General features: G+C 51.2%; 3 protein-coding genes across 3 annotated transcripts; 2 read left to right on the plus strand and 1 right to left on the minus strand.

The window, feature by feature from the left end:
* The first annotated feature begins 161 nt into the window (after positions 1 to 161).
* Positions 162 to 1465, plus strand: COCSADRAFT_139683 (uncharacterized protein). Its single transcript, XM_007700495.1, has 3 exons — positions 162 to 335; positions 395 to 877; positions 944 to 1465. The coding sequence occupies exons 1-3, from the start codon at positions 255 to 257 to the stop codon at positions 1187 to 1189; spliced, it is 810 nt and encodes a 269-aa protein (XP_007698685.1). The 5' UTR covers positions 162 to 254; the 3' UTR covers positions 1190 to 1465.
* On the minus strand, positions 1456 to 9045 carry COCSADRAFT_35616 (uncharacterized protein). The gene has a single exon (XM_007700168.1). It carries the CDS (start codon positions 8852 to 8854, stop codon positions 1787 to 1789), a length of 7068 nt encoding a protein of 2355 aa, XP_007698358.1. The 5' UTR covers positions 8855 to 9045; the 3' UTR covers positions 1456 to 1786.
* Positions 9046 to 9429: 384 nt separating this feature from the next.
* Positions 9430 to 13335, plus strand: COCSADRAFT_139691 (uncharacterized protein; the record flags this gene model as incomplete). The annotated part of the gene is made up of 3 exons (XM_007700496.1): positions 9430 to 9745; positions 9814 to 13059; positions 13219 to 13335. Exons 1-3 carry the CDS (start codon positions 9530 to 9532, stop codon positions 13333 to 13335), a joined length of 3579 nt encoding a protein of 1192 aa, XP_007698686.1. The 5' UTR covers positions 9430 to 9529.
* Between the last annotated feature and the right edge of the window lie 111 nt (positions 13336 to 13446).

Here is a 13446-nt window from a genome sequence, read left to right on the forward strand (position 1 = left end):
GGTGTAGTGGATACTCGTGTTCATGGATGTTCGATGTAGTTTGGGGAATTTGGACCCATGAAGGGCTTCCAACATGGTGGCGGGGATACGGGTGGATATGGGTAAAAACAAATGAACGGACACTCGCTGTGTGTATATAAAACGTTCTGCTATTCTCTGAACCAGTTGCTTTTGATCATCGACAAGTTCGACTTCGCCTTTCTCTTCTTCTATATACACCACAGGCTTGGTTGCATTTCCTCACATTCTACGAGATGAAGTACTCATTCAGCCTCGTCCTCGCGGCGCTCTCCGTAGGCAGCGTCACAGCCTCGCCTGTTGACCTCGAAGCTCGCGTACGCATACTGCTCTATCTCACAATACGAAGACCACCATTCTAACACTTTACCTCCAGCAAACCGGCAGCACAGATCCCTACATGGACTCCGGCCTCCCAGGCCACACCATCTACCTCCCTGCCGGCAACCCGACCAACGGCAAGTACCCCGTCCTCGTCTGGGGCAACGGCGCCTGCAGCACCGACGGCCGCTCCAACAGCGCTCTGCTCCGTAACATGGCCGCCAACGGCTTCCTCGCCATCTCCGAGGGTGGCCTCAACGGCGGCGGCTCATCCACCGCTCAAACCATGAAGGCAGCCATCGACTGGATCACCAAGACCGCAGGCACAGGCCGCTACGCCAACGTAGACGCAAGCCGCATCATGGCCGCCGGTTTCTCCTGCGGTGGCGTCCAAGCCGCAGACAACATCAATGACCCGCGCGTCGACACAGTCGGAATCATCAGTTCGGGACTTCTGTCCAACACCGATGCCGCGAAGTCGTGGAAGAAGCCCGTTCTCTTTGTTCTTGGTGGAACTGGTGATATCGCGTACCAGAACGTATGTCCTCCCATGCACCCTCCTTTTCCTCCAATAAAAAAAAAGAGATGCTAATTATGATAAAAGGGCGAGCGCGACTACCGCAACCTCCCTGCCGGCACCCCCTCGTGGAAAGGCAACATCCCCGTCGGCCACGGCGGCACCCTTGGCGACGCAAACGGCGGCAAGTTCGGTCGCGCAATCCTTAACTGGGCTAAGTGGACCCTCAAGGGCGACCAGACTGCTGCTCAGTGGTTCAGGAACGGTTACCAGTCTGATGGATGGCAAGTTCAGTCTAAGGATTTGGATAAGCTTAAGCCTGCTACTAAGTAGAGCTCTACGCTTCCCAGCGGGCGAGTGAAAAAATCTCGATGCGGCTGAGTCTTTTCCTTTTTCTCCTTCGCGTTTTCAGGAGAACAAGTAAGAGGGCGCTACATCGCATGGATTGTACATATTCTTTTTTCTCGTCTGTACTTTCCCCCTTCTTTCTCTCGGCTTTCAGGCTGGGAAATCTTCCAAAATTTAGCATGATTATGTGGTTATGCGGTTATGCCTACTGTGTAGAAAGCTACTTCGTGACAATTGTATATATTCTACTTGTCAATATCGTCCCTTGTTTTAGTATCTTGTTGACATTGAACAATCTGTGCATGTTAGAAACAAGTTATCAGCTGGGACTTAACACAGGCTTTCAAAGCTACGACAAGCAGGTACAAGACAAAGGGAATTGAATGACAGAATGATAGCAATGAATTTCAGTGATCGAAATCTCATGCCAAGTAAAAAGGTATAATATTTGTAAAGGGAGAGAAAGAAGAAGGCCCAGAACTACCAAATTACCTCAACACCAACGCTATGCTTAGCTAATCATCGTTCTCTTAGAAAGGAGAAGAAAATTCATTCTTCTGTCGTAAAGTCTGCTCACCAATCTCAGACTCTTCTAGAGTCCCGCGGGCTCGAGCCCCACGCCAACGTTGCGCCCATGTCCCTTCCACTCGCCGACCCTGTTGTGCTTGCGTTACTGAATACCCTCTTGTGTCCTGGCTCCATTGGCGCAGCAGCCCCACCATCACCTATCGTCCTACGTCCATCCATGCTCTGGCCCACAAGCCTGCCGCTGAACTGGTGCCAACAATTTGGCGCCTGGAGAATGTACTTTTCCATGGCGATCCTGAACCTGTTGCGGTAATCGCGGGGTGATGTAATTGTAGGTTTGTTCTTGCCACGGTCCTTGATCCAACTCTCCAACTTCTTGTCCCATGTGTACGTGCGGATGCAGTCAATGATGCCGACAATGATTTCGCGGTTTGTGTCGTCAAAGCCGGCCATGAGCGAGTAGTCCATAACGTTGTTCTGTGAGAGGAATAAGGTATCATTGAAGACACTGGCTTTGAGCAGTTTCTTGGTGTGTTCACGGACGAAGATGGGAGTTTCCGAGTAGATAATGTCTACTAGATTCTCATCGAGAAGAACTTCATCGCGCTCACCAGTAGCTTGGATTTTTCGGTTGCGCATACTACCTTTAAGGTCGTAGCGGCGGTTGGGTTCCCGATCGTAAAAGAGATTCTCCATGACGAGCATGTACCAATCGAAGTCTCGCCCAGTAGGCGTCTTGATCTGGACTTGGAAAAGGCCAAACATCTTCGCGATGACACTAGGCAGAGACTTGAATAGATTCTGATGCGTAAAGGCAAAGTAGTTGGGCCCAAACTTGAAGAAAGCTTGCACCTCTACCGGGGAGAGAGATTTCAACACAAACCGATCGTCAAGGGTTTTCAAGAAGATAGATTTCGACTTTCCACCCTTGGAATCCCACTTGGAGCATCGAGAAAGAGACTCAACGAAACGCTCAGCAACACCGCATTTGCGGCGAAGAGCATCGAATGACTGCGCATAGAAGATTTTGCAGTGTGCCTTCACTCCACGGTTCGTGAAGCTATAGCGAATGTTGTGATTTTCCTCATGGAGTAAGTTACGTTCAACAGACTCCTCAAATGTCTCAATATGGCCACCAAGACCTATGCTCAAATCGCGGAATGACTGTCGTTTAGCCACATAGTCGGGGCATGACAAAGCCAAGGCGATGATGGAACTAGGCTCGTCTTCCCGGATAATGATGTCGGAGTTCTCCCACACATGTTCAATCTGCGAAAACGGGTATTCAAGCGGTGTCCAACCACTAGCCGATCGCTCGGACCAAAAGCTTGTCAGAATCTTGAGCAAAGTGTTCTTCTCGTGCTTGGGTAGTTCTAGCGAATTTTCCAATTGAGAGTCGCTGAGATTCAAGAGCTGAGAACTAGCAAGACTGTCGGGCAATGGGATATCCTCTGGTGTAGTCTCTGTATCACTGACATCGTTGTCAATATCTGGAGGAAAGTGAATGCGAGATTTGGGCGACTCATCGTCTCTTGGCGGAGGTACCAGCAATCCATCTTTGCTATGACGCTCTTCAATGGGTGACTGTGAAGCCGTGGTAGTGTCGTCTGCGTTCTCGGTAAAAGTGCTGGTATCGAGGGTACTATTGTCAAGACTGCCCCTGGAAGGAGATTGCGCAGGTGTCTCTTCGTCGGAATCCTCACTTTCCTGCACAGCGTCGTGCACATTCTTATATACCTCGACAACTGGCTTTGAGGAGGCTAGCGGGAAAGCGCGCACTTGTCTGGCACGATCATTGCGTCGCTCGCGCATGCGTTGGTTCTGGAACTCTCTTGATAGCTGTTCAAAGTGTTGCGCAATCTTTGACACCTTAGTTTGACTCTTGTAAGGAATAGATCTTGGAATACGAGACGAGGACTTGGTCTGCTTAGGAGCCCCCATTCCTAGCCGCTCAGTCATGCGTTCGAAGGCCTTGGAGCTGTCATTGGCAATAGCTTTTGGTGTAGTGGGCCCGTTATTGAAGGCCGACGATCCAGGGAAAAGGCCTATGTGCTTTGCAATGTTGCCCGGCTGAGACTGTGTTCTGACAAGCGATGCTGGTCTTGCAGTAGTTTCACGCTTAGCTAATTCAACCGGACGAGGAATCTTGCTTTCTGTAGCCGGACTAGGAGCAGACTGCAGGGTCGTTGGGCTACTAGGCATATTTTCAATTGCTTCTGCGAGCTGCTTGTCGAGAGGGTTTACTTTGGGCGGACTTGTAGGCGTAGGAGACCCTTCGTCGTATCTGCTAGGGTCGGAAGCAACGATAGGACTATTGTTGAGCTCTTCACTGCCGATGGGACGGCTGTCTGGGAAATTGGATGAAATAGCCAAATCGAGGTGGCGTACATCCTCCCGTTCTATCGCCTCACGCGGCGTCTGAATTCCCAAGTCAGCTGCCGCCTTTGGAGAAGTGGGAGTCTTGCTCTCTGGCGTCGAAGGTGTCTCGTCAGCGGGTGGATCGGAAGTCGAGCCCTCTTCTTTAACAACAGAACTCAGCATATCACGGGCCATTTCTGGCGACATGTTGGATGGCCTAGGAGATAAAGCTATGGGTTCGTCTTTCTCATCCATGTACGAATCGTCTGCGCCAGACTCAGTGCCTTCTTCAACCGATGCCAATGAGCTTGTCGACTCGTCGCGCTCCAGGAACCGCTTCAATTGCATGTTCGCATATCTTCGGATATCCCGCTCAGTCGGAAAGAATTGCTGCTCAAACTCCGTAAAGGTCACATCCCAAGCAATGGCTTTTTCTTGGATAGCACGAATGGCGCGGTTCATAGGGATGATCTCGTAGTACTTTGAGCTCATGTACTTGTCTTGAAGCTTCGCTTTCAACCATTCATGCTCCTCGTTTGCGCGCTTGAGAAGCAGGTCGACCTCTTTCCGACACAAATCAACCTTTTCTGGAATTACGTCTTCAACGTGTATGCCTTGGATGCGAGCACGAAGTGATGCCATGAAGCAGTCCAGCTTCTCCTCAATCATGAGATATTGGCTATTCTTCAATTTTAGGTCGCTATCAACCTTCCAGGTGACATTAGGCTTTGGGGCAATGACTTCGTACATCGGCACAGGGTCGTATTGGATTCGAAGAGCAACATGATTATACCCAAAGTAGCGGACATGATCTTTGTGAATATCGTGTGGGCATATACCTGCCCGGGGGTGCAGTGGCGTGCTCCAAAAGGTCAGTTCGAGGTACTTTGCGAAAGAATATCTCCAGCTCCATTCGGACATGGGGAAAGCCTGGGTTTCCTGACCACATATCCTACAGCAGCTCCACATGAGGATGGTCTGATACATGCCCTTCAGTTTTGGAGGATACTTCTGGACAACCACAGTCATTTGGCCCTCGCCGTGCACGTATTGACGAGAATGGTCAAGCATCCTTCGGTCGCAATTGCCTACTTCGCAGGCGACACCGGCTGAAGTACAGAGGTCCTCCACATACTGTCCAAGCGTACAGTCTGGCGTAAAGCCATCATCGTAATCATGTTCTTGATAGAAGCCGAGAGCGATGATCTCGGGTCCAATACAAGGAGTAGAAGTTATCGTATTGACCACGCTGTACAGGACGGCAATTTTTTGATGATTGAATGGGTCGTAAAGATCGGTATTTCCAGAAAGATATTGCTCCCACTGACGTCTTTGTGTCATATACTGCTGCATAGCTCTGTCATACTCGGATTCATGCACAGCAGACAAAAACTCTCGAACCTGCTTGGACGCCTTTTCAACAACCGTGTGAACCATCTCAGGTTGCACGAGCTCGAATTTCTGACCCACCTCGCCAGCCTTTTCGTCGTCTTCGGGGCCGTCAGCAGTGTACTGATTTTTGAGTTTCTTGAGATGCCCTAATTTCGCTTCGTACTGACGAGCCTGTTCAAGCAGATAGGGCTGCATGAACTTGACAAAAGGCGACGAGGACAGAATCTTTGTCCGGTGATTTTCAACCATATCGCTGTAGTAAGAGGGGGCGGCGTCATTGGACTGATCTTGATCACCCGCCCGTTGAGTTGCAGGATCGACTCCAATGTTCTGTGCTTGTCGGTCGTCTTGCTCAGTGGAAGATGCAAGAGTACCAGTCATAGAAGTTGTAGGTGTATCTATGAACTCGTCTCGCATTAAACAAGTCTCCAGACGAAGGTTGTAGACAACGTAAGTCATGAACTCGGTGATGCGTTTCAACCTCGAAAGTTCTTCACTCTTAGCCCCCCTCAGAACGATTGTGCATCCGAGTTCCTTTTGACATCCAGAAAGAAATATGTATGTTTTCTTCACATTTCGGTGCACATATGTCTTTACGTCGAAGCTGCTGCAGGATCCTAAATGCGATGGGTCTATTGCGAGCTTGTCGACTGATGAAATCATCCTCGAATTCGTGCAGCGAGCAACAGCGTTGAGCACTGTGGGTTTGACATTGTGAACCACGGCTATTCCTTCTTGTTCCAAAAATTCAAGGGCGAGGCCCGACACATTGCGCTGCACCAACAAGACATGGGGCTCGAGAGCCACTATGCGACTGACCAGATTACGAAGGTATTCACGCTCCTGTGCGATGACGGGCTCCAGGCTCATGAAATGTGCTTGATGCCGTGCATATTCGATTGCGAAGGTTATGATCGCAATCCGTGGATTAGGTATGCTACGTGGCATGCTTCGTAGGGCGACGTTCTTGGTAAAAACAACTCCAGATATGTACGCTGTGTCCTTTGGTTTGCCACCCGGAATTTTCTTCAGTTTGATGTAATTTCTAACGTCAATGTCGTCCCCTCGGTCCACGTCAGGGTTGACATCGTCCGTGCACTGCCGCAGAATTGGAATCAAGGCCTTTTCCCAGCTGGATGCGTGTGGGACATCCGAGTCGTTAAGCATCTGAATTAACAACTTTCGCGCATGATCAAGACTAGCTTTATTAAGTTCGACTTTGGGTGTCATGCCCTGCATTGATGCACTACGCGTAATCCTTGATCCTGTGGGTGTCGGCGATGGAGATGGCTGTAGCTGCGGTGTGCCTGGACCACTAGCACCATAGCCAGTATAAGGCCTCAGCAAAGTGTTACTCTTGGACCGTCTTGGTGAGGCTCTATGTGTCACACTGCTCACGCTGAGATTTCTCCGCCGAGATGGCCGGTTGCCATTGCGACTCGTGATGCTGACGTTGTCTGCGTCTCGAGCGTGTCCTGTGCCAACAACACTCCTGTCACCAGCTCTAGATTTTCCCTTCCTCATCGCAGCTAGGATGCCACCCAACCCACCCTTTTCGGTGTCGAGGTTTGCACTAGCAGCAGAGTCTTCCCTAAGAGTTGCAAAAATGCTGGCGTGCTCTTCTTCACTTGAGCCCTCATCAGACATGAATGGCGCAAGATCTGGGTCAATGATATTATCGTGATGGAAAGCCGACAGACTAGGTTGACTGCGTGAGTTGTCGTGATATTGATGAAAAGGTGCTCGATCATCATGCTTGACATTTCGCATGTGCTGATGTTTAGAAGGGTGCCGTTTGTGGCTAGAGGAGCGTGGCCGGCCTCCCATAGACCGTAGAGAACGCGAAGAACTGGGGCGAGCTAGTGTTGGAGGACCAACTTCTATAACATGCTGTCGACGCTTCTTTTCACTGCCGATCTTTCTGGACATGGGAATGCTAATGGTCGGTGTTCCAATCTTCGTGTAATCACTCTCAACGTGATCAGGTTCGTCATTGTCCGAGTAATGAACCTGATCACCATGATCGTACAGGGAAGCCTGGTCACCATCATCTGTAAAATCGGAAGAGTCCTGGTCGTGGCCGTATATGATGCTTTCACATGGCTTGCAAACTTTGAGATTGCTCTGTTGGCCAAAGATCTTACCAGACACGATCGAAGTGCATTTGGAATCGAAGATTTGTCCACATGTCCGACAGTGGTGCTTTCGTCTAAAGGTAGTAAAGGCATCACCACAGTTGAAACAGGCTTTTGCGTTCTCATCCCGCATCCAAAATTCGCGATCTAAGATTTTCCTCCGCATCTGTGTAAAGGTGCTCCGTGCTGCGCTTTGTCCTGCAGGTGCAGCCTGGGTTCGGCGTTGAATCTCCTCGATAGGGGGCACGGTAGGAGTGCGGATGGTTGAGGTGGTTGCGGCAGAGCTCAAGCCATCGGAAGAAGAAGCCCTTGAGAGGTGGTAGCCGGGAAGGTGTGAGGGACCGACCGAAAGCAGGGGCGGACGTTGTGGTTCGGGTTTATGTAATGAACTTTGGGAGTTTCCGGTACCATGATTGGCTTGGGCTGCCTCTGCAGACTTTTCAAGCTGGTCTCTCGCCTTGCTGGCCGCAGAGCGAGGAGGTTGGTATTGGCTGTCTGCTCGAGAAGTGACTCTACTCAAACTATCACGGGAGGCATCTGCTCCATTTTTGAACCTGACACCGTCGCTCGCGGAGCCTTCAAGCCCAGTAGTCGCCATGCCCCCATCATCTATGTCGTCATTGTCTTGGTGTGCAAGATCTCGAGGCGTGTTGCTTCTTGGCAGGTCTGTGTGGGATGTGCCATGTGCTTTGGAGTGAGTGCTGACAGGACTCAAGACGTAGGCGTCATCCTGTCGAGAAGCGGACACAGTATCGAGGTTCGGGGCAATGGAGGGTCGAGATCGGGTTGTGGAGATAGAAGCCTTGCTTGTTATCGTTGTGCTAGAGATGTTGGAGTCGCGCGAGGGGGGAAGAGCTTCGGCAAAGGTAGCTGTCGCTGGCGATTGTAGCCTTGACGATGGCCCGGACGCGACAATGGGCGATGATACAGAAGTAGTACCAGGGCTAGAATTGGCGACTCCATGTCTTGAAGATGGTGGCGTAGCGGTCTTGCCAGCAATGCTGCCGTGCCCATCTTGGGGCTGTTCCCTCGCACCTCCCACAGAAGCGCGCAAGCGGCTATACAGGCCACTGAAGCCACCCTGGACCAGATCGATTCCTTTGGGCTCGCCAACAACAGAGGGGGCGGGGGGTACAGTGAAGTCGTCGAAGGTGGTGAGTGTATCGGAGCGGGACGCCGTTGCGTGCAGCTGGTTCAGTGAGGGCTGCAGCGACCCCCGCCGCGAGTCGCCCGACATGGCTACTGGCGAGGGAACAAAGATTGTGAAGTGTAAATCAAGGCGGCAGGCGGGCAACGGCAGCAAGTGAAGGGCGGCATCAGGCTTCACGGAGGATCATGGGCTGATAAGAGGTGAGGTGAGGTGGAAGTCTAAAGTTTCGTCACACTTGCACACAGGCCTACCGCGCAGGAAGCGAGGGCGGAAGGGAGGAGCTGAGGGTGTGTCACAGATGGAACATGTTGATAAAAATGATGCCAGTCGGTAAGCTGTATAGGCATGGAGGATAGGCTACAGCGACTAGTTGCAGCAGAACAACTCGTGATGCTGCGGCAGAGGCACCGTCAACCTGCTAGCGGGCTATGACGCGCCGCCGCCAAGCCCATTCCGCCCCGCCGCCCCGCCATTTGCCAGGTGCCCAAAACATGCCACTGCGGTAAAGAGTAGGCGCGCGCCTGTGTGAAACAAAACCATAGAGAAAGTGAGAGAGTGAGAGAGAGAAAGAAAGAAAGAAAGAAAGAAAGGGAGAGTGTATAAGCAGTCTCCAGGCTAACTTCAAGTCTAGAGCGTCTGCCATGTCATTGCCGCTGGTGCCTCTCAACTGCACTTTGTCGCCTATCCCATCCTTGCCCGACTTGCCTAGAGCAAACGCGTCGCGTCTCGCGCCCACAACCGCCAAATCCACACTCGGTATATATGGCCGTGCAGCTGAACGCCTGGCTTGCGGATACCTTTGAGTGGCAGCTGGTACTAGGCAATCATTGGCTGCACGAGAGACACGAGAAGAAGAAATCAGGCGTCAAGACTGGGCGGGACAGGGCCTGGGAGGGTCTCTATCACGACAACGGCTCCTGCTTGGACATTGCGAACTACATCCACCCCGAAGTCGACAGCCCATTGCACGTCCTCCAGGTGCGTGTCACGTGCCTTTTGCTATGCATCCTCATCCTCCGTATCTCAACTGATTCATCTGTTCTTAGACTCAGCCCTGGACTCTGACTGACGGCCGATGCTGCGTAGTCGCCCATCTCACGCCCGACTGCGCTCAGGATTTTGCTATCCGGTACCCCACGTTTTCCTGTTTGGCTCCCGGTAGCACTGTTGCCGTACGCAGGTATACAATCCGATACACCTCGTACGGGCCGCCGCGCTCAAGGTTCCATTTCTTGCTTCATCAAGTTGATTGGCTAGGCGAATGCTGCCAGACGGTTTGCGACTTACATAGTAGAGAATTGCCGCCTGTATATTGCGAGAGTGTAGTTGCTACGGCACAGAAACAGTTGGACGATACCCGCGCGCGGGAAGACCGTCGATGCCTGTCGCGTAGTGAGGCGCAAGTGGACGACATCATGGCTGATACTATGGATGAGAGTCATGATGTGCCAGACAGCACTACTAGTCCGGTCTCTCAGGCGCCCTATACTCAGGCAGCCTTTGGGACTCAATTACAGCATCCAATTCGAATGCGCGCCGACGAACCCCATGTTATTGGTGTAACCAGGCTCGAGCCAGTGCTAGCAGGGAACACACAACGAGTCGAGATTCGGCAAGAAGAAGCCGGACGTGAGAAATTGCTCAGCTTACTCCGTAAGAAGCAAAATCAGACTCAACGCAGCACAGATACATCGCCTCAGGCACAATTCGTACAGAGCGCATTTATTCGGAAGAAAAGTGTCGATAGAGCAGCAGAGTCGACCTTGGAGCCGGCAATCGAATCACCAAACCAAGGTGCACGCCGCTCCTCAACAGAGGGCAAAGATGCCCAAGACCCGCCTTCTTTGTCTAAACGTAAGGAAAATCCCAACAAAGCGGCTTCACTCTCCATGTCCAAGGACAGAGAACCCACAGAGTCTGCTCCAGCGGCAGGTGAGAAGGACGCCCATACTGATTCTGAGGAGAATGTTGGTACAGCCTCAGAATGCTCTTGGATGAAAGGCTTCATTTTCAATAGCGAGACTCTCAAGGTATCTTCACTGCAACAACAGTGCTTAGCGAAAGACGCGAGCTGGTTGAAGCCTCAGCCCGGTTGCCCGCCTTTCCAGAACGGAAATATGCCACAGTCGATCCTTCAAGCACTTCATAGGATTGCAGATGAGCGAGCGAGCGTTCAAGATGACGGGAACAGCGACGCCGAATCTGACATTGACCCTTCACCTGATAGCGTGCCGGTAGGAATCAACCTCTCTGCAGAGTCGGCACCCCAGACCACTCAGGATGATGATGATGACTTGAGTGCCGAGGAGCCTTGGTCACAAAGTCCAGAGCGACCGCAGAAACCGGCGAACCCTCATCTGAGCCTGCCTCCAGATTCCAGTGCTGACAGCCAGATGTCGGGCATGGAGTCGCCCTCTAAGACACAGCCTAGTCCATTAGATAAACGACCACGGCATCTTGAAGTTATTGATCTCTCTGACGACAAGTCTGCTCAGCCCCATTCTTCACCGCCAGTTGCTCAGAATCCCATAGACTCTGACGACGACATGGAAATGGAGGAATCTGTACCACAAGCATTAGGTGATGATATTGCAGAGAATGATAGCCCGTCGAAAAGTATTCCCGTCGGTTCCACCCCCAAACCAAACCGATCGCAATCTATTGTTCAGGTCAGGGAAACACCATGTGACAAAGGTAAAACGGCGCAGCTTTTGGAATATGCCCCACCTAGTAAACCCATTTCAAAGCAAGCTCAAAACTCCAGCGGTGAGAGTAAAGATACATCTTCCACCTCCATCATCCAGAGTACTTACGACATTCCGGACGCTGCAAGTTCTGTTGAGATTGCGCCAAGCCACACGGATAAGGCAAAACCCCCGTTAAAACAACAAGCCAGAGGCCCACAAGAGCGAGAAGAGATGCATGGTCGAGTGGTTAAACATGTGACTAACTGTAGTCTTGGAGATGTGCAGATACATGATGGGGCTCTAGATGCGGAAATGACGGCTAGCATGGTTGGTATTGAAGGTAATCTGCAGGTTTCAGAAGACTTGCTTGTCAAAGAGGAATCCACCTCCAATCCAAATATGATCCTAGAGTCTGTGAAATCGCCACACAAGGAATCCCACTCTGAACTCCCATTGAACACACCTCAGCCCGCGTCAGGATCGACCAAACGCAAGCTCCAAGTGTCACCAGCAAAGAGTAATCGAAGACACACAAAGCGAAGGGAGATCAAGATTGTCGGCTTTGGAGACAGCTCGCCTGTTACAGTTGATCCAGTTGCCAGGTTGCGTGAGGAGCGGGAAGAGTCCCTCCGCAGATTTCGAGAAGATAGAAATTCGAGCACAAGTCTCGAGAGTCGGCCTGAACCTACAAGAGCCCCTGTGGAGGAACATGACGCCGATGCTATGGATATGGATAACACGGATAGGCCTGACAATGCAACGAGATCTATTAGTAGATCACCACGGCACCAGAGCCTGTATGCCGACCCAAGTCCTGTACCTGTACATCGGACTGGATCTACTCAGTCACGGCGGTTCTATGAAGAAGCTCAGTCGAGAGAAGAAGTACAGATCTCACCAGCGAACAAGTACCCGACTCAGAGCAAGCAGCCTCGAGGCGCTTCTATCCCATCTGACCAAGACAGCCATGTGACAGTCTTTGAGTCCTTCAAAGCTGCGTATCCCGAATACAAGGGCGACACAAAGCACTTCCACAACCAATGCAAACAAATCTACATACTAGATATTGAGGACAAGATGGTGCCAAAATGGCAGTGGGATGACTTCATTATCCGCAACAGAACAGACTACCGCGACTACGCCATGGAGTGTCTCGATCGCGGAGAAAACGCTGAACCCTACCACCGTTTCTACAAAGACTGTATCCGTGACACTCTATACCGCAAAGGCATCATCGAAGGCAGAATGACACTGGAAAAAGCGTTTGAAGAAGCCGGCATCACACTCGAAGACTTAGACACCGCAATCAGCCCACCAAGAAAACAACTACCAACGCGAAAATCACTTCCCAGCTCTTTCAGCCAGATCAGAAAACCTCGTCAAGATCATACAACCAGTTCACACGCTCGATCTCGTCAATCCCTCCCGTCAAGCTCCCATGCGGACCCCTCCGCATCAAAACGTGCCCGCCCACAAGCACAAACAAGGCTTACTCGTGAAATCAGTCCTCCCAATCGACCAGAAGCCTCCGAGTCCACCGGAGACCCCTACCGCGACTTCGTTCATGCTGCCAAACGTATTACTTCTTGGACTGGTAGTAACAAGGTGAGTCTTTTCTCAAACCCCCCTTTCCGCTATCCTTCCTTCCTTGCTTCCCTCTTTCCTATTCCTATCAAAATCCCATCCTCGCCCGCTATTTCTGTCACCAAGCCATACCAATCAAGAAACTAGGGCTCAAAATAACGTTTTGTTTGGGAGCACCAGGTCGATCCGAATAAACCTTGGCCTAGGAATCTAGACTGCAGACCGAGTATCGAAGACGCACCGAAACGAAAGGTGGATGTTTTATTGTGGAGTGATGTTTTGGGTAAGGAAAAGTGACAAAGTTGCATTTGTTGATTGTTGATATTTGCATATGAAGAAGTTTTTGGGTTTTATTTTTTATTTTTTTGGAATGGATCCGGGAGAGTTGAGAGAGGGCGGGCGTGGATA

This window comes from Bipolaris sorokiniana (assembly GCF_000338995.1).
Source record: "Bipolaris sorokiniana ND90Pr unplaced genomic scaffold COCSAscaffold_5, whole genome shotgun sequence".
In the NCBI taxonomy this organism is placed as follows: Eukaryota; Fungi; Ascomycota; class Dothideomycetes; order Pleosporales; family Pleosporaceae; genus Bipolaris; species Bipolaris sorokiniana.